At 44.0% G+C, this 21330-nt stretch overlaps 1 protein-coding gene across 4 annotated transcripts in view; it reads left to right on the top strand.

The window, feature by feature from the left end:
• The first annotated feature begins 2200 nt into the window (after positions 1 to 2200).
• Hykk (hydroxylysine kinase) overlaps positions 2201 to 21330 on the top strand; it is a 27666-nt gene continuing 8536 nt past the window's right edge. For 2 of the 4 annotated variants that reach the window (XM_028864994.2, XM_037207490.1), the window contains exons 1-4: positions 2201 to 2286; positions 5366 to 5716; positions 7019 to 7158; positions 17227 to 17410. In XM_028864994.2, the coding sequence (XP_028720827.1) occupies positions 5371 to 5716; positions 7019 to 7158; positions 17227 to 17410 (670 nt within the window). In that variant the 5' untranslated portion in view covers positions 2201 to 2286; positions 5366 to 5370. Of the gene's footprint in view, positions 2297 to 2592; positions 2676 to 5365; positions 5717 to 7018; positions 7159 to 17226; positions 17411 to 21330 lie in introns of all 4 variants that reach the window. The other 2 variants (XM_037207489.1, XM_028864993.2) reach the window with 2 other exon arrangements.

Genomic DNA, 21330 nt, shown 5'->3' with positions numbered 1-21330 from the left:
AGATTGCCTAAGGATGCATTTCTCAGAACATGTCCCATCAGTAGCATATTGGTACCTGAAAAATGAATCCTCTATTGCAAAAGCAGATGTATATGTAATCCTCACTCTGCTCATATGACCACTGAATTTTATGTATCTATGTGTTGGCACTAAACTTCGAACATCCATTATATAAAGGAAATATGAAACTGTGAGATTGAGCCAGTGAGATGCTCAATGGGTAAAGGTGCTTGCTGGACAGTCCTGGTCACACAAGTTCTGTCTCCAGAGCCATGTAAAGGTGAAGGAAGGAACTGACTCCACAAAGTTGCACACATTGGTTTTTCTAGACCGAGTTGCTCTGTGTAACAGCACTCGTCCTGGAACTTGCTTTGTAGACCAGACTGGCCTCAGCGATCCACCTGCCTCTGCCCCCCCCCCCACGCCCCAGTGCTGGGATTAAAGGTGTGTGCCACTATGCCCAGTTTTAATATATGTTTTAAACTACAAGATTGTTTTCTAGAACACATTTTCTGTTTAGGTTGAATCCAAAGCATTATATATGCTAAACACTGAACCCTGACAGTGAGTCATACAATACAAAATCGTGTAATCTCTGCAAATTGTTTTTGTTTTACATTGAAGGTGTGTGTGTGCGCGCGTGCGTGCACGCGCGAAATTTTGTATATATATAAATATTCTCCAATGTTTGGAAAAATGGTTTGGCAGCACACATTAGGAATCGTAAAAGACCGAGCAGTTCATCCTAAGGACAATTTGAAGTACACAAAAGCTGGGCAAAGTGGTGCACACCTATTATCTCAGCACTTGGAGGTGGCAACAGGAATCCAGCCTGGGCTACATGAGATGTACAAAAAGTTGGTGTATAAAGATACCCTGAAAATGGGAAAATATCTACAATATCTACTTAAAGTAAAAATGGCAATTTACAGAAAGCTTTTTTTTTTTTTTTTTTCTTGACAGCAGAGTTTCCTTACGTAGCCCAGCCTGGCCGCTTTGAACCAGAATTCTGCCTCAACCTCTCAAGTGCTAGGATTACACACCCATCACTATATCAGGCTTTCCATTTCTGAAGAATGACCCAGGAGGTCTGAGGAAATGGCTCAGTGGGTAAGAATGCTCACTGCCCAAGCATGAAGACCTGAGTTCGGATCCCCAGAACCCATATAAAAAGCCAGCTATTACTGTGCATTCTGCACCCCTAGTGCCAGGTGGGTCAGGGAGTGATGAAACGATCACTGGAGCGTTCTGACTGCCAGCCTAACAAAAAATAATGACTCCGAGTGAAAGACCCTTCCTCAAGGGAATAAAGCAAAGACCCATTACCAGAAAGGATAATTAAGGTCGTTCAACTAACTTCTTGTCCCAAAATCCCAAGCAAGCTCTTGAGCACTTTCCTGTTGACTGAACTATCTACCCTGCCTAAATAGGGATTCTAAACCCAATTACCAGCTCTGTTCCTCGGTGTGAAAGAGTCGTTCGTCACCCTGGATCTGAACTGTGGTGCTAACAGCCCTGTTGGTGGTGCTTTCTCTCTCCCTCTGCTGTACCGAGTTACCTCGCTTGAAAATGGGTGCTATGGCCAAGGTCCTGAACTGGGAGTTGGTAACTGCGGTCTGATTGCTTCGTGCACTCTAGACTTCAGTTTTCCCGCCAGCACAGACAGTGTAGGCCTCTTTATACAGTCGTTTCGGGTTGGAATATTCCAGTACCTAGACAGCGAGCCTAGTTCCCACACAGAGGGGGACCGACCCTTTCAGTTTCAGGACGAGGATTCCCTTCTGGGGAGAATGCAACTCTGGCCGCGCTCTATGAAGATTCCAGGATACGCGCTTCCAGAAAGAGCGGGAAGGAGTAAGGAAAGAAAGCCAAGATGCGAGCTCTCAGGAGGCAGCTTCCCGACAGACACACTCCAAATCGCTGCCTGGATTAAGCCCACCTAGTCAGAATTGACAGGTGCCGCTCAAGGGCCCAAAGCCTACTAAATGGTTACTCCAGGGTCAATCAGAAACAAGAGCTCTGAATCCTGACTAGAGAGCCGAAACTGACAGGTTCTTCGGCTTGCGGACAGCCAATCAGAAGCAGGGTCTCTGAATTCTGTTAGGGGCGGGGGAAGGGTTGGGCATGGGCGGTCAGTGGTGTGCGCTGATTGGGCAGCGGGGTGTGGGCGGGGCCAATAGGAAGGCGGGGCTCGCGGCCGCGGGTCGGGCCCCACCTCCCGCACCGTGGCTTCTGGCTTGCTGAGCGAGGACAGCGGGTCTGCTTGGGGACGTCCGATCGCGGCGGGTGAGCGGAGGTGGGGGGGGAGGCCGAGATGCGCCCGGGGTCTCCGTGAGGGGACGTCCCTGAGAGCGGGCGGCGGGCTCCTGCTGCCCTCGCGCTCCTCACATTCGCTGCGTGTTGACCGGGCAGCTCACTGTCCAGCCCCACAGCTGGGCTGAGATCTCAGCGCAATCCCGAGGGTCCCACCCTCCGCGGGCCTGCACGGTGCGGGGTGGAAGCCATCCCAGAGGCTCTCCTGGACCTAACTGACTCAAGGCCAGGAACCCAGCTATGGGCCACCTCCCTCCCATCGTTGTCCTTTCTCCGCAGCTAGACCCACTGGAGCAGCGGGTAGTGCTGCTTCCAGTCGCCCTTGGAAGACGACTGTGTAGAGTCCCTGCAGCCTGTGAACTGTGAGTGATGGCAGCCGTTGGCTCACCAAATAAGATGCAGGCAATACAATTGCCTGCTTCCCAGCCTTGGAAGCTCATAGCAGAAAGGGTCGCTGAAGACCGACTTGGAAGAAGTGCTAAGGCAGAGTTCACGGGACTTTGTAACACTTTAGGAGAGTCCGAGAGGAAAGACTGGTTTCTGTTTTGTTGTGGTGTTTTTTTCTGGTGTACCTTGCACAAAGTGCAGAGTGTAAGGTCCACTCTCTGGTCATTCCCCTTTGGTTCGACAAAGATTATGGAGTATAGCGCCAACCTCCTGGTTAGAAGCCCTTAACGGTTTGAGGGTTTTTTCGGGAGCTAAATATTGCTGGCAAGAAGTACATTAACACCTATACAGGATTTGGATTCGCCCTCCATCCTCTCCACACATACGGGGCACATTTGGTTAAAATGGAAATCTCTGATAAAAACATTTCTATGTGTGTATTTACTTTCAGGAGCAGGTTTCAATGTGTGCCTTTTCTTTCATGATGTGGAGTTCTTCGTGTATACAACCAAAAAGCAAATATAAGCTCAAAAGAGAACTTTGAACCGCTTAGAGATTGGTGCTAGAAGGGACTTGTATAGATGACGTTCCTAAACTCTTTTAGAGGCCATATGGCTGCAGTTTGAGAGGTTGGTAGCCCAGCTGGTACCAGAACAACTTTTTGTAGCTCAGCACCTGTTTAGTGGACCGGGTTGTCTTGTGAGCAGACCTGCCAATAATACCTTGTCCTGCTTTAGCAAGCAAGGCTCTGCAAAAAGATGCTTACCGAATTCCGTTCAAGGTCGTGGGAACATTTTCTGCAGACGGGCCTTCACTAATTGCCTTTAACAGTCTTTTCAACTTTAAGAACTTCTTCTTTTTGAGACAAGTCTTCCACTGTAGCCAGGGCTAGACTAGAACGCAATAGGTAGTCCGGACTGGCCTTCAACAAGCAGCAGTCTTTCTGTCCCTGTCTCTGGATTGGTGGGACAACAGATGTGAGCCACCACCACACCCAGCTCCCTATCAAATTCCTCTCAAGTTCTTTTAATACCCTTAAATACTTTCAGAGTTGAGAGGATTTTATCTTGGAATTTAATGCTTCAGTTCACATTACATTGTGAACACTGGCCTTGTTTTATATATATATTCGGAAGGAATGTTTAAAATTCCTTGTTAAGTCTTAAGGCCAAAAGCAATGTGACAGGATGTATTAGTTTCCAGAAGTTTCAAGTGCAAAGATTGTTTTGAAACCCTGTTTAGTCTTTGTGACAATATGTTTAGCAAACAACACCTGAAGAGCTTAATTTGCTTCTGAAAGCAAATAATATGGTCAGAAGGTAAACATGAGAAGAGATTGTCAAGAATACAACAGCTTGGCTGGGAACATGGTTTTGCCTGGTAGAGTGCTTGCCTAGCATGCATGAGGCCCCGAGTTTGATCCCCAGCACCAAATAAGCCAAGTGTAGTGGTACATACCTGTAATCTCAGCATTTGGGAGGTAAAGGCAGGAAAATCAGAAGGTCAAGGCTATATGGCGAGTTCAAGGTTAACCTATACTCCATGAAACCTTGTCTCAAAAAACAAAAACAAACATAAAAGAATGCAACAATTTAGAATTACAAGCACATACCATCAAGCCTGGCTTTTTATGGCAGCTGTGGATGCAAACGTCATGCTCACATGTTGGTCACCTTACCCTGTGAGCCACCTTCCCAGCCCCCAGAGCTGAGTGCTCAATGGAACTTTTTTTTTTTCCTTTGGTTTTTTTGAGACAAGGTTTCTCTGTGTAGCTTTGCGCCTTTCCTGGAACTCACTTAGTAACCCAGGCTGGCCTCAAACTCACACAGAGATCTGCCTGGCTCTGCCTCCCGAGTGCTGGGATTAAAGGCGTGTGCCACCACCGCCCGGCGTCAATGGAACTTAGTACTAGTTTTGGACACATCTCTTGATTTCTTTGAACCTACATTCCCTGTAAAGTTGGTAGACAAGAGGAAGGATTGAATTAGATGATAACAAAAATGCCTCTGTGACATGTTTGTCCTTAGAACTATACCTTCAATTTGGGAGGGGAATTTAAAAATAGTTTATGACACAAGCATTCACTCGCCAACATATCTACTTCGGTTTTGTTTGTTTTATTTGAGACAAGCTCTCCCTCTATCGCCTGGCCAGCCTAGAACTTGCTAGGTAGACCAAGCTGGCCTGGACTCGAAACAGTCCTCCAAGCCTCTGCCTTCCAAGCGCTGGGTTACATACATGAGCCATTATAGCCTGATAGAACATCAATTTGTTTTTCTTTTGAAGATTATTTTAATTCTTAAATGTCTCTGTGTGGCTATGGTGTATGTATAACTGCAGATGCCTACAGAGTCCAGAAAAGGGTGTCAGATGCCCCTGGAACTGGACTTACAGGTGAATATGAGCCACTCACTGTGAGTGCTGGAGACCAAACTCAGATCTCCTGAAAGAGTAACAAGTGCTCTTAACTGTGGAGCCGTCTCTCCAGCCCTAGGCCATCTTCTTCTTGATCTTATTCACTAATTTAAGTTTTTAAACTTTATAAATAAAAATCAAGAAGCATAGACTCCATATAGAGAAGCAGTGGTCTGTCTTGAGAATAGTAATTCAAATAAATAACTGTCGTTGTAATATGTCTCTCTCCTGGCTGTTATTTTTCCCCTAGACATAATGTCAAGTGGAGATGACCGGCAGTCACGGGCTTTTACCAAACCTACTTTTACTGAGGCACAAGCCTCTGCACTGGTAGAATCAGTATTTGGGTTCAAAGTCTCTAAGATCCAGCCACTCCCTAGCTATGATGACCAAAACTTTCATGTTCACATTTCAAGAACCAAAGACACTGCAGATGACCCCGTTGAATATGTCCTCAAAATAAGCAACACGGAGTCTAGTCAGACTCGAGACCTGATTGAGATGCAGAACCATATCATCATGTTTCTGAGAGAAGCTGGATTTCCAACAGCATCTGTGTGCCGAACTAAAGGGGACAACACCATGTCACTCGTGTCCGTTGGTAAGAGATCCCCTGTGCATCATATCACTGCATCTGGGCTACAGGTAGAAGAAGCGTGGTGTCAAAAACAAGTTCACACCGGGCGGTGGTGGTGGTAGTGGTGGTGGTGGTGTTGGTGGCAGTGGCAGCGCCATGCCACATCTTTAATCCCAGCACTCGGGAGGCAGAGGCAGACGGATCTCTGTGAGTTCGAGGCCTGATCTACAGAGTGAGATCCAGGATAGGCATCAAAACTACACAGAGAAACCCTGTCTCGAAAAACCAAAATAATAATAATAATAATAATAATAATAATAATAATTTCACAATTCCAAGTGGAGATATAGTTTGGAAATGATTTGAGTTGAGATCTAGTATAAAGTTAAATTTTCCGTTTATAAATATCCTGATAAATAGTAACTAAGGTGCCTGTGAAAATCAGGAGAACATGTTCTGTTCTTACTAACGCAAAAAGATTAAATATGTTGCTTGGGGTCGAACCCAGGCCCCTGCACGTGCTGTGCAAGCACTCGGTAGGCAAAGTCGCTTCTCCCGCCCCGAGGGCGTCTCGTTGTTTAAGAGACTGGTTGCATGTGCTGGTGCGGTGCCGCTGCGGTAAGAACTGAAACATGCCATCAGGCATTTAAAACCGGGTTCGCCATTGCTGTGTGTGAGCTCAGACACAACACTTGAGTGCAAGGCTGCAGGTTCTCATCTGTGGGGCTCAGCCCGTGCCCGTTAAAGAGTGTTGATCTCAAGCAGCCGCTTGAGATCAGTTTCTTGGGATTTTTTGAAGTGTGAGGTCTCCACCATCTTCTTGTCTCTTGTTTATCTCTAACTTTTTAATTTGTATTTTTGTATTGCTCCTAACAACTGAGACCCTCTCCAACCTCCCTCCTCCCCCCCGGCCCCCGCCAGGAATAGATAGGAGACCTGAATTGCAGATACAAGATGCACTTCCGTTTGCCACCAAGAAACCTGTGGTTTGTGGAACGTCCCTTTTTTATGCCTGTGGCTCCTCATTGCAAGTGTATATGAAAGTGTGGATTTAAGGCATTCATTTACCTAGTAAGTAAATGTCTCCTTGGAGCTAAGGCCTGCATAGTTGGAGCTGTCTGAATGTGTAAATGGTTTGTTTGTCTTTCTGTGTGCCTTGACCCCCTCCGCCCTGTCTCACGGAGCATTGCAGAGTAGTTTTAGCTTTGTGCATTTCCCCTCCTACCCCCCAAATTCCTTTTCCTTTCACTGGTAATTCTAAAGGAAAAATAGCTTCTGTTGTTTTTTCAAGAATGATTGACAGGACGTGTCACTCCTTCCCTCTAGACAGTGGATCTGAAACCAAAGGCTTCTTGGTGAGAATGCTCACCTACCTCCCGGGAAGACCCATAGCTGAGGTCGCCATCAGCCACCAGCAGCTGTATGAAATAGGAAGGCTAGCTGCCCAGTTGGATAAAACACTGGAGGTAAGATATGGGGTCTCACTTTGTTTGTAAGGGATTTTTGTTTGTTATCTTTTGTTGTTGTTGTTTGTTTGCTTTGAGATAGAATCTCACTGGGTAGCCCTGGCTGGCCTGGAACTCACTATGTAGACCAAGCTAACCACAGAGATCCTCCTGCCTCTCTGCCTTGAAAGTGCTGGGATTAAAGGATTAAAGATATGCACCCCACCATATCTGGCTAGTGATGAGATTCTTAAGAACAATATACTTTATTTATTCATTTTCTTTGAGACAGGTCTGTAAGAACAGGGTGGCCTCAAACTCATTGTGTCACTGAAGACTACCTTGAACTCCTGATCCTCCTGCCTCTGTCTCCTGAGTACTGGATATATGTTTATATAGTTTATATGATTCTGGGAGAGCTTCATGCATGCTAGAGAAGCACTCTACCAACTGCGCTGCCTCCCCAGCAGATTTATTCATCTTTTATTCTTGATGTCTGTCACTGTACATTTGACACACTGGAAGACTTAGTTGTTCAAGAGTAACTCCAAGCTTGTTCTAAAGTTAGGAGTGCATTAGTCAGAGGGAAAAGGAGGAAGGAGAACATTCCAGGTGAAGGAATGAGCACATGAAGTACAAGGAAGGACCATATTCTGGAACCGCTGGGTAATTCATTGTGGCTGCAATAGACAAGGGTGATAGATGAGGCAGGCAAGAGATAAAGTTGAAAACATAAGGCGGAGTCAGATTCTAAGATACACATTCTGTGACAGTAAGAAGTCCGTTTGTCCCTAACAGTTGGGAGGCTGATACAGAAATCTCTTCAGTTTGTGCCACCTAGACTAACAATACATTGTAAGACCGGGCCTTCCCACCCTCAAAAAGTAAGGAGTCTCAGCTGTATCTTACAGGCAGTAGAGATCCTTAGGAGGATTTTCTTCACATGCAAAACCTAATTCTAGCACTCTGGGAGGCAGAAAGGTGGGGAACATCTAGGAAGCTAATTCAACAGTCAGATAATCAATAAGTAGTAAAAACTGATGAAGGCCTTGAGTTAGGGAAAGGTCGGATGTGGTGGTGTACACCTCCAGGCCCACCACTTGGGAGGCAGAAGCAAGAGGATCACCACAGGTTCAAAGCCAGCCTGGTCTACATAGTGAGTTCTTAGGTCAGGACTCTGCAGCTAGACTCTGTCTCACAATAAACAAACAATTTTAAAGTTTCAAGAGGTTTAGAAGACAATGCAACCATATTGGGTGATTGTTTTAGAGTTAAGCTCGTGACCGTGGAAGGCTTGAGCAAGGTATGGATTCTAACCTAGGCTTATTGGGATACACTTCCATTCAGAAGCAAGAAGCAATTGTAAGAATTAAGTAAGAGAGGAAAGGGACAGAGTTAATTGTTTTATTCTCAGAAACATATTTGTAGTCTGCTAGAAATTATGCTAGAAATTAGCGAACAGAAAACTTTTATTTATTTATTTATTTTTTTTGTTGTTGTTGTTTGTTTGTTTTTTTCGAGACAGGGTTTCTCTGCGTAGCTTTGCGCCTTTCCTGGAGCTCACTTGGTAGCCCAGGCTGGCCTCGAACTCACAGAGATCTGTCTGGCTCTGCCTCCCGAGTGCTGGGATTAAAGGCGTGTGCCACCACCGCCCAGCATGAACAGAAAACTTTATGTGGCAGTTGTTATATTTGAAATGTTTCTCATAGGAAGAATTTTTAGGACCTTACTTTTGTTTTGTTTTTGTTGCTTGTTTTTTATGCAGTCTGACAGTGTTTACCAGGCATGGTGGTGTATGCCTGTAGTCCTAGCACTTAGGAGGCTAAGGCAGGAGGATTGCTGAAATTAATTCAAGCCTAGCTTTGGCTATGTTCTGACATCCTGACTAAAAGCAAACAAAGAAAGATACTGAGAGTCTTTGCCATTTAGTTGACATATTTAGGCCACTTTACTTTTTTTCCCAGTGGGGTATGTGTGACCATGTCCAGCTCCCACGTGGTTCTTGTGCTTGACTTCCACTGGACTTTCTGGAAAGAGATGCAGTTAGGTTGATTGGAAGCCATTTAACTCTTTTGTGTCTTGATTGTAACCTTTGATAGGTGGGACCAGGCCTGGGTTTACTCTAAGAATTGTGTAATGTAAACCCCTTCTGAGTTCTCTGCCATCATCCTATAGACTGGATGTTTCCCAGAGTGGTTAGTAGGCACAGACACTGCTCCAGTCTTGTGTCCAATCCCATCCCTTCCAGACCTTTCATTCCTCAGACGTAACATGTGGGTCACAGACCCAAATTCAATGAGGACCTGGTGTTCTCTCTGCAGCTCTGACCTTGGGAGTCTGTCCCGCAATCTCTAGCCACCTTGCTCTTCCTGGACTCTCAGCTCTGTGTCTTCAACTCACTGAGCGTTCTGGACTCTTCCTGGGTCTCCCCTCCGCACTGAGTCCTCTGTCAAGGTAGTGAGTGAGGACAAACTCGTTTTACTTGTCTGTTTTCATTCTTAATGCCAGTGATTTAAATTTTGTTCAGGGCTTTAACTTTTACAACTGGGCAAGCCAAGTTTGTTACTCCTCTTGGCCAGAATATCAAGGCCATGTGACCATCTACACAGTATTGATTTACCCTGCTGTCCTAAAATATAAATAACTCATTTATTTTCTGGTTAAACAAAAACCCTTTAGTGATTCATTATTTAAGAACAACCAGTAAAAATACAAAGAAAAATTAAAAGTTTCAGTAAACCCATTCTCTGGAATTGATGTTCAATAAATATTTATAACCTTTTTCTACTGCACTGTGTTTACTTATTCAACAAAAATTGTTTTTTTCTTATTCAACAAAAATTGTATTGCATATAGCTTTGGGTAGTAACCATGTTAAACATTTCAGTCAGAACACTTTGTATTAAGTTGGATCAAATCCATTTGTGGACGTTCATTAAAATGTCCATTCACGGGGCTTCAAAGATGATGCCATTGGCACAACCATCAAGATGTGAATTAGGATCCTGATACCCACATGAAAGACTGGCAGCTTATCTCCCAGCACTGGGGAGGCAGAGACGGAGACTCCGGGCTCCCTGGCCAGCCAATCTAGCCAAATTGGCAAGTCCCAGGGTCAGTTAGGGGCCTGGTCTCAAAAACCAAGATGGAGGGTCTGGCAGAACGGCTGAGCAGTGAAGGTCCTTGCCACCAAGCTTGAGACCCACGTGGGGGAAGGAAAGAATGGACCCCACAAGTTGTTCTCTGACCTCCACTCTTATGCCATGGCACACTCACACACATACACAAGTTTTCTTATGTGTCTATGTGTGTGTGCAACATACATAATCCATGCACGCGTGTGCACACACATACACATGTAAATAAATAATTTTTAAAAATAAAATAAAATGAAGATCAACTGAGGAAGGTGCCTAGTGTTGACCTCTGGCCTCCAGGTAAACACATGCACACATGAGCATGTACACACACATGTACACACACACACACACACACACACACACACACAAAGTACCCACTTGTGGATATCAATATACTTGGAATTTAAGTAGCTATTTTACTTTCATTTGCTCAGGACAGGGTCTTTCTGAAAAAGATTATTTATTTTATGTGTGTGAGTGTTTTGCCTGCATCTGTGTAAGTGTCCTGCGTGAGCCAGTTGCCTAAGGAGGCCAGAAGAAGGTGCTAGATCCCCTGGCACTAGAGTCATGGATGGCTGTGGATGCTGGGAACGGAACTCCAGCCCTCTGCAGGAGCAGCCAGTGCTCTTAACCACTGAGCCATCTCTCCAGCCCCTGTGACAGGGTCTCACTATAGATCCCTGACCTGGAACTCACTGTGTAGACTGGATCGGCCTTAAACTTTCAGCAATCCTCCTGCCTCTGCCTCCTGAGGGCTGGGATTATACATGTAGGCCATCATACCTGGTTTAAGTGTATTTTTAGAAGATTTTTCTTCATATGTTAACCTTATTCAGAAAAAGCTTTGTAGTGGTTACAATGTTCTGTATTGTATCTATATTGTCTCTCTGGTGTCCTCAAAGTATCTCCCAAATATGCTGTTTCAATAAGTGTCTCTTACATCTTTCTCCTTTATCATTTAAAAATAGATGTGTTGTGATATAACTAAGGTATACAGCATGTTATGAGATACATGTACATATACATATACATACACATATACATATACATATACTAGAAGAGCTGCTATAATGCCTATCATCAGATCACTGCACTGATGGAGCCGTTTCCCCAGCCCAGGGATTGTTGAGTTTTTCCTATGCCGAAGCTTCTAGATTGATATAATCCCATCTGTTTATTCTTGTTGTAGGTATGGTAGGCAAGAAACCATTGACAAAGCCATTGTCAAGGAGTTTTATGATTTCAAATCTTGGCATTTGGGTCTTTTGTCTATTTGGGGATGATTTTTTGGATATGGTATAAAATATATGTCCAGTGTCGGTGCTTTCCCTGTTGAAATCCAGTTTTCCCAGAACTGTATTACAGACCCTTATCATCTCCCTCTCCCGGTGATACTCAGTTAACTCCTGTACTTCATTCCTTCTCTCCCATGGACTTGCTTAGCCAAATGCTGACCGAGGACACTTAGCAGCCTTGGTATTCACGTTGTTAGATCGTTCAGCTTGTTAGTCTTAAACATTTACTACTTTGCTACTCTCATTTGCCTTTTACTAAATATTTGCTACAGTGTAAACTTTGGCCGACACACTCCTCTTTTTTTTTTTTTAAACCTGGCTGTAATGACTATAATGAACATAATAGTACAGATTTTCTTTCTAGACAGAATTTTTTGTTTTTTGGGTTTTCTGTGTAGTCCTAGCTGTCCTGGAACTCGCTCTGTAGACCAGGCTGGCCTCAAATTCACCTAAATCCACCTGCCTCTGCTTCCCAAGTGCTGGGATTAAAGGCTGGGCTACCGTCGCCAGCCTAGTACAGATATTTTTATGAGGTTGTAACTTCATTTTCCTTAGGTATGTGCCCCAAAAAGGTTGAACTGAAGGGTCACATGGTAGTTCTGGTTTTGATTTCTTTAGTACTTTTCCATGCTGTGCTCTATAGTGACTGTACATTCTTGTCAACAGTATACACAGGTTCTCTTTCTCTGTACCCTCCGCACACTGGTTATCACTTGTATTTCTGATAGTGCCTGTCTTCATGGGTGTGAAGTGATATCTCATGGTGTCTCCAGTTTGTATATCCCTGATGGTTGTTGATGGTGACCACCTTTTCAAATGCTCATTGAACATTTTTGTATTGACTTTGGGAAAAAAATGTCTATCCTAGTCTTTTGCTTATTTTTAAATTGAGTTATATTGTTTTCCTTGTTATTGAGTTTACTAGTTCTTTACAAATCTTGCATACTAGCACTTTCTCTACATCTTTTTCCTGAACTATTGATTGAGATTAAAATTGTTGACTTTGTGTGTGAATATGTTCATGTATGTACATGTTGTATGGGTGCATACTTACTTGTGTGCAAGTGCTTGTCAAGGCCAGGGTTGGTGTCCATGTGTTCCTTGATTGTTCTCCATGGTTTTTTGTTATTATTTAAATTTTTCACATTTATTGTGTGTGTGTGTGTGTGTGTGTGTGTGTGTGTGTGTGTGTTTATGTGTGTGTCCATGCATACCATTGTACGTGTGTAGAAATCTGAGGTGAGGACAACTTACAGGAATCAGTTCTCTTCTACTGCATTGGCTCCAAGATTCAAGCTCAAGTCATCAGCTTGGCAAATGCCTTTTCCTGGGAAACCATCTTACTAGCCCTCCACCTTATCTTTTGAGACATGGCTCTCACTAAGCCTGGAACTTTCCAGACTGCCGCAGTGGCTGGCCAGCAAGCCTCAGGGATCCTCCTGTCTCCATTTCTCAGTGTTGGTGTTTCAGGCCTGTGCCTATCTGCACTGCACTGCACTGCACTGACGGAGCCAGTTCCCCAGCCCAGGGATTGTTGAGTTTTTCCTATGCCGAAGCTTCTAGATGGATATAATCTCAATTATGTCATATTTGCTCTAGGTATGATAGGCAAGAAGCCACTGACAAAGCCATTGTCAAGGAGTTTTATGATCTTGGCATTTGGGTCTTTTGTCTTTTGGGGGTTGATTTTTGTATATGGCATAAGATACATGTCCAATATCATTGTTTTTCATGTTGAAATCCAGTTTTCCCAGAACTGTATTGTAGCTAGAGTTTTCCTGCCTTGCCCACAGTCAGGACAAATCTCTGTCACCCGCCAGTCCCACAGCCGCTCAGACCCAACCAAGTAAACACAGAGACTTACATTGCTTACAAACTGTATGGCCATGGCAGGCTTCTTGCTAACTGTTTTTATATCTTAAATTAATCCATTTCCATAAATCTATACCTTGCCACGTGGCTCATGGCTTACCGGCATCTTCACATGCTGCTTGTCATGGCAGCGGCTGGCAGTCTCTCCCACTCAGCCTTCCACTTCCCAGAATTCTCCTTGTCCCATCTATACTTCCTGCCTGGCCACTGGCCAATCAGTGTTTTTACCCTTGTTGAGCACTACTTGGTACTGGGCTTTTAGGGTTGTTCATGGATGCTCTGCACTGTTCCCTAAGTTCTTTTGTTTGGTTTCATACCAGTAACATGTTATTTTTCCTTCTGTTTGTTTTCTGATGCTGGGTATTAAACCCAGGGCAACCTTCATACTAAGCACATGCTTTACCGCTGATGTATATGCTCAGCATTCATACTGTTTGGGTTATGATAACTTTGTAATATAATCTCAAATCAGATTAAATTCCTCTAACTTCGCTTTTCTCCTCAGAATCACTCCAGATATTTGGAGTCTTTCATGGTTTTATACAGATCTTAAGATGTTTTTTCTATTTTTGCAAAGGACGTCATTGGGATTTTGACAGGACTTTCATCACCTCGTTTATCTGTCACTGCTTTCTCCTGTCAGCCTGTTTATGGCTTCACTCACAGGCCTCGTCCTCCTGAAGCTTCCGCTCCTCTTTCTCTGCTTGAGATGGCGAGTGCAGTCTCCGAGGCGACGCCTCCTCGTGCCGAGCACTGGGCTGTTCAGTGGTCACCTGCGGCCCTGCTGTGCACCTTTCCTGTCACGTGGGGGACAGGAGAGCTCTGGGACACAGAGAGCGACTTTCCGCTTGGCGTCACAGTGCCTTCTGACATTTCATCCCCACGGCCTATGCCCTCACTGACCTCCGCCATGCTGTGACAGGCGGAGTCCCTTAACCCTCCTGTAAGTACCAAGAGCTACGGAGTCTATGACACTGCAGAAGTATGCTGTTTCAGTCCTGTCCATGTGGCAGAGGCCGTGATTACTCTGTGGAGGAGATAGTTGGGCCACTGAAGATTCCAGCAGCTTCCAGGCCTAGGGGATCCAGAGTAGACAGGAGCCCTGACATCATAGGGACCGGAACTGAGACATTCATAAGTCACAGGACCAAGTAATACTGGAGTTTGGTTGACAGATGGGTTGGAGGTCAGGCTCAGGAGATTCAAGTGTGGGGGAGAAGGAAACATAGAGCAACCCAGTGAATAGGATTGTGATCTGAGCTTTGTACTAGAGGACGCAAAGTGCTTAGGAAACGGGAGCTCTGGTGAGAGAGAGAGAGTGTGAGGGTGATGACTGGGAGGTCAGCTGACGTGAATTAATGAAGAGCACTGGTTAAACTGCCAGCAATTCAGACTGCTGTACAAGGAGCCGAAGGGAAAGGTCGGCCAGGGAAGTCAGGACGATGAGGTGCAAAATCCATAGTTTTGAATATTCAATCCTCTGGACGGAGGACATAACTCCGAGATAGCATGCTTGTCTAGTGTGTGGAAGGCCCTGGGTTATCCCCCAAACAAGCGGACTAAACACAAGGCACTTGTGGAGTGCCAACATGTGTGAGGTTTGTTCCCGGTCTTGGTCAATCCATGACTGACTGACTGACTGGGGAAACAGAGATCTGAGATCTTCTGTGGCCTGTTTGTAAGCAGAGGGAGGTGGAACTATGATGTGTGTGACTCAGTCCAATGCTCTTTCCTCTGCTGCCATGAGAGCTTAGACAATGTCGTGTGGGTGGGAGGGACAACAGCACCAGCATTGTAGGAGCCGACCCTAAACCTACCTAAGTAGACTGTAGTGGAAACCCCAAAAGACTGCTGTATTTAACGTATTTAACAGTGCTCTGTCTGTGTGTGCACCTGTAGGCCTGAAGAGGGCATCAGATCCCATTGTACATGGTTGTGAGATTTTTTTTTTTTTTTTTTTTTTTTTTGGACAAGGTCTCACTATGTAGCTCTGACCATCCTAGAACTCACCCTGTAGACCAGGCTGGCCTGGAACACACAAAGATCCTCCTGTCTCTGCCTCCCAAGTGCTAGGATTAAAAACATTTGTCACCATACCTGGCTTTGTTATATTTACTAAAAAAAAAAAAAAAAGGGCACTCATGAGGCAGAGCCAGGCAGATCTCTATGAGTTCGAGGCCAGCCTGGTCTACAGAGCGAGATCTAGGACAAGTGCCAATACTCCACAGAGAAACCCTGGCGGTAGGATCAGAATCCATCTATGGTGCATGAGCGGACTTTGTGGAGCCCACTACCTATGATGGAACACCTCGTGCAGCCCTGAGGCAAGGGGAAGGGCTTGGACTTGCATCTACTGGATGGTGCCTCCCCATGGGAGGCCTTGCCTTCTTGTGGGAGGGAGTGGGGGATGGGTTGGGAGGGGAGGCTGGGGGGCGGGAGGAGGGAAGAGGGGGATCTTTGGTGTGTAAAATGAATGAGAAGATTTTACTAATAAAAAAAAGAAAAAACAAGTCCACACACACACAAAAAAGATGGAGAGATGGCTCAGTGCTTAATTAAGGGCATATACTGTACTTCTAGAGGACCCAAGTTCAGTTTCCAATACCCACATGGGTGGTTCACAACTGCCTGTGGACTCTGGGTACCTGCATTCACATGCACATAGCCACACAAGACACACACATATATGCTCAGACATATACATACAGGCAATTAAAAATAATAAATGGAGACTGGAAAGAGTTCGGGAAGTGAAGTGACGCTCCATGCTTCGTGCAGAAGCATGAAGACTTGAATTGTCTTCCCAGAACTCGCATAAAAATACCAGGCAAGGCAGCAGGCTTATAATCCCAGTGCTGTGGAGGGAGAGGCAGGAGGATTTCTGGAGTATTGGCTTAGCCTCATTGGCAAGCTCTAGACCAATGACAGAATGATACGTGAGGTTGACCTCTGACCTCTACAGACCAGTGCACACATGCATGTGTACCCATAAACACATGCATTCACATAAATGTGCACCCACCCACCCCCATACACACCAAATAAAAATAAAAGTAACATGTGAGATTTGTAAAAAGGACTCTGAGTCGCACTGGACAGCCTGGAAGGAGAATTTCCCTCCTACTGTTATCTCTGTTCACAGTCAATCCTTCTCCAAAGCCACTGCTCCCGGTATTTCAGTGCTTACCCTCTGTTTTTGTGATCAGCAGTGGTGAGGAGATTGAAAAGTGGTTTTGTGAGCAACAGTTGAAGGAACTAGAGAGGTTTCATCTCCAAAGAGAAGATGCCGAGGGCGCTGGTGTGCTGTCCTGAGAGCAGCTGCCAGGCCTGGGGGACCCAGAGCAGAAAGGTACCCTGTTACAAATGGACCCACAGCATGGACACCAAAGGAGAAGCCGAGGTTAGCCCAGTGAGAGGAAGAAGAGCCGTCTTAGGGGACAGTGCCCCCCGTGAATGCACTCCCATAGAGAGTTGTGGAACACTGGAGAAAGGAAGTGGTCGGGAAGTCTGCGCAGAGGTGCTCTTTTAGTGGAAAGGAGACTCTAACATCACTGTGGAAAAGGGCATTCTGGAAGAGAGACATGGCATATAACCAAGGCGCTGAGGCTCCCTGGACTCCAGGGAGGCCAGAGTGACGGAACCAAGTGATAAAAGATACAGTGGAGAATGACAGGGGCCAGCTGTGCCTAGTTTCACCACGGCGATCAAGGGTAGGACATTGCTCATGCTAAGGACTCTACCGTCTAAGCTACATCCTATCCTGTTTCTTGCTTTTCATCTAGGAATTTCATCATCCAAAGTTAAATCTTCTCCATCGGGAGAACTTCATCTGGAATCTGAAAAACGTTCCACTTCTAGAGAAATACATGGGTGCCCTGAGCCAGAATCGAAACCGGGAGATTGTTGAACAGGTCATTCAGCTCTTCAAAGAAGAAGTAATGACCAAATTAAGTCATTTTCGAGAATGTGAGTATTTTCCCAATCAAAGTTATGTACTTTTCTCAACCTTTAAATTGGCAAATTCCATACTGTCAGGAAAACATGGAGGTACAACTTCAATTTATCACATTATAAGGTGGTCTCGTTTGTTCCTATTAGTTTTACAAGAATGGTATCTTTACCACTCTTCAAATCGCTGTCTTTGAAGTTTGCTTTTGTTGTTGTTTGGCCTGTGCAGTCTGGGCTGGTCTTGAATTCACAGAAACCCTCCTGCATGAGTCTCCTTATATAAACTTGACCAAATAATGCCAGTTTCCCAAAGAGGTTGTATGAATTCACGCCCCTCTCACCAGGGTGCAGACATCCCCACTGCACTACCATCTTCTTTTTGTGACATATTTTCTGTCTATTTTCATATTCTAGTTTCTCATTGTAGTTTTAAAATACATTTCTCTATTTAGTTGGATATATATACATATATATATGTATATGTGTGTGTGTCTTCTTGTGAAGTGCTATTAGAGTCTTTTGCCTACTTTTCTGTTGGTATTTTTTATGTTGTTGATTGATTGATGAAAGTTCTAAACATATTCCAGATGAATCCTTTGTAGCTTTATGTGTACAAATGTTTCTCCCATTCTGTGGGCCAATTTTAATGATTCCAAATATTTTAATCTTAGTAGAATATAAGGATAGAAGTTCTTCCCCAACATATTGTCAGTAACATTTCATCATCCTACATTTTATATTTTTTGCATTTTATATTATGTCTATAATCCATCAGGTTTTTATATACAATATGAATTTGTCTTATAGATAATTTTTCACACCACTGTAAATTACAGATACCTTTTACTCTTCTCTGTTTTGTAATACCACCTCTATTATGATCAAATGTGATTTGGATTATTTTATTCTTCTGGTCTAGTTATTTATCTCTATACTCATACAATAAGTGTCAGTTTAGTTTATGTCTCTGTTCCATTGTTCCTGAACTCCTTTCTCTCTCCAAACAGTCCACCTTCTGTAGGTGGATTTGCCCTGTCCAGACTGCCTGCTCCCAAACTGACACTGAGACTTAATCTTACTTACAAATGCTTGGGTGATAGCTCAGGCTTGTTACTAGCTAACTCTTACATTTAAATTAACCCATATTTCTTATCTATGCTTTACCATGTGGCTCATTTTCTACACACCCTGATTTTTCAGCAGCTGGCTGGCTTCTCCTCTGACTCCATCCTTCTTCTTCCCATCATTCTCCTAGTTTGGTTGTCCCACCTATAATTCCTGCATGACTGCAGGCCAACCAACTATTTATTAAGCCAATCCGAGTGACAAATCTTCACAGTGTACAAAAGGATTGTTCCACAGCAACCTTCTGCTTCCATGAAACATGTATCCTATTACCCTCTCCTTACCCTTGTACTCTCTTCTTTAAGATCCCTTCTTCCCTCTCTTGGGTTTCCTTCTAGATTCATGTCCTACAAAACACACACACACACACACACACACACACACACACACAGATTAAATCTAGAGTCTACATATGAGAGAAAACATGCAGTATTGTCTTTCTGAGTCTGGTTTACTTCACTTTAATATAATAATCTCCAATGCATTCATTTCCTAGCAAATATCATGATTACATTTTTATTTATGGACAAATAAAATTCCATTATGCACGTGTACTATGTTTTCTTTATCCATTTATCTGGTTTTTTTTAAAGATTTATTTATTATGTATGTGAGTGTTCTATCTGCATGCATGCCTGCGCACCAGAAGAGGACATTAGATCCCACAATAGATGGTTGTAAGCCACCATGTGGTTGCAGGGAATTGAACTCAGGACCTCTGGAAGAACAGTGTTCTTAACCTCTGAACCATCTCTCCAGCCCCTTCATTTATTTGTTAATGGATATCTAGGGTGGTCCCATTACCTAGCTATTGTGAATAGTTGAGCAATAAACATGGAGTATACCTTTGTGTATACTGGTTTTGAAGCTTCTACTTTGAAGTAACAATCATTTATATTCACGTGTCAATAACCAAGAAAGATCACACTCCACACCACCTCTTTAAAAAAATAAAGAGTATAGTCCAGCATATTCCTAGGTAGGAGAACTTGTAAGTGCCCTAAACATTACTACACAATTTTAATTTCTTGAACTTTAGTTTTTGAATAGAATAGAACATATCTTCCCATCTTGTTCTTTTATAAGAGTCTTAACTGCCAAGTGTGGAGGCAGAGGCAGGTAGATCTCTCTGAGTTCAAAGCCAGCTTGGTCTACAGAGGGAGTTCCAGGACTGCCAGGGCTGCACAGAGAAACCCTGTCTCAAAACAAAACAAAACAAAACAAAACAAAACAAAACAAAACAAAACAAAACAAAACAAAACAAAACAAGAGCATGAACTATTTCTTCCTTTTGTATTTCCATATCAGTTTTATGATCAGCAAGCCATGTGTTTTTAAAAAAAGTCTATTGAGCCGGGCGGTGGTGGCGCACGCCTTTAATCCCAGCACTCGGGAGGCAGAGGCAGGCGGATCTCTGTGAGTTCGAGGCCAGCCTGGGCTACCAAGTGAGTTCCAGGAAAAGGCGCAAAGCTACGCAGAGAAACCCTGTCTCGAAAAACCAAAAAAAAAAAAAAAAAAAAAAAAAAAAGTCTATTGATACTTTGGATTTTGATTGTTTTGTAGTTAATTTTTTTTTTTGGTTTTTCGAGACAGGGTTTCTCTGTGTAGCTTTGCGCCTTTCCTGGAACTCACTTGGTAGCCCAGGCTGGCCTTGAACTCACAGAGATCCACCTGGCTCTGCCTCCCGAGTGCTGGAATTAAAGGCGTGCGCCACCACCGCCCGGCTTGTTTTGTAGTTAAATTTGAATAAAATGGTGATTACAGTACATTTATATTTATAAAACTAGTCTAATCTATGAACAAAGTCAGCGTCTCCATTTACATATACCCATAGGAAATCTTTGTCCCTAAGATACAGACAAGTAAACATGTAGACATTGAGTTTTATAAATGTCTCTAATGAGGAATTACACAATAACCATTTTTAAATTGTATCATTTATTTGGGGATGCACATGCTGTAGCACATATGTGGAGGTCAGGGGACAGCTTGAAGGGCTTGGTTTTCTCCCTCTACTTTGTGGGTCCCTGGGTTGACCTCAGCTTGCCAGGCGTGGCACCCAGTTTCTTTACCCATTGAGCCCGCTCATTTGACAGTGCTGTAGGTCAATTACAGGACTCTGCGCATGCTGGACAAGTGCTCTACCACTCCTATATCTCAAGCCTCTGCTACTATACTCTTCTTCATTTAATATGTTTGATTTTAAAAATACTAATATTTTATTTCATGATCCACGTTTTCCTTGTTGCTGATATTTCAAAGTGATGCTTTATTGCATCCATGGTCTCCACAGGTGTCGGGCAGGGAAATGAGCCATGAAGAGGTGAGAATGAAAACTCGGTTGAGATTGACTTTGTCAACCTGGATCAAACCTAAGAGAGTCTGATGCCAGGCAGTTTCTTGTCAGTACATTTAAACACAGTATAATGGGGGGGGCTCCTGGTGTAAGTAATATTCTCCCCAGTGCACATGGAAGCATAATTACATCAAAACTCAACTCAGGATACCTATCATTTCTTCCAAGAAGATGGGGTCTAGAATAGGCTACCTGTACTAGTTTAAGAGCCTAAGGAAGGATCTGACATGGTCTCAGTCATATAGATAGCATAGAAGTCATGTGCACTATTAGCCACCTCTGATGCTGGTTGTGGGAGCTTGGGGAACCTCTGCACATACAGATAATGTAAGGGTCATTTAGACTATTAGGTATCTCTGGTCCTGGTTGTGGGAGCTCTGTGGGGTAAGGGGCTGGCTGTAAGGCTCGTTTAGATTACTAGCCTCCTCCAGTCCTGGTTGTAGGAAGTTAATGTGGC

Source organism: Peromyscus leucopus, chromosome 7, assembly GCF_004664715.2.
Source record: "Peromyscus leucopus breed LL Stock chromosome 7, UCI_PerLeu_2.1, whole genome shotgun sequence".
In the NCBI taxonomy this organism is placed as follows: domain Eukaryota; kingdom Metazoa; phylum Chordata; class Mammalia; order Rodentia; family Cricetidae; genus Peromyscus; species Peromyscus leucopus.
The sequence above is the reverse complement of the archived record's forward strand: the minus strand, read 5'-3'. Positions and strand labels throughout refer to the sequence as shown.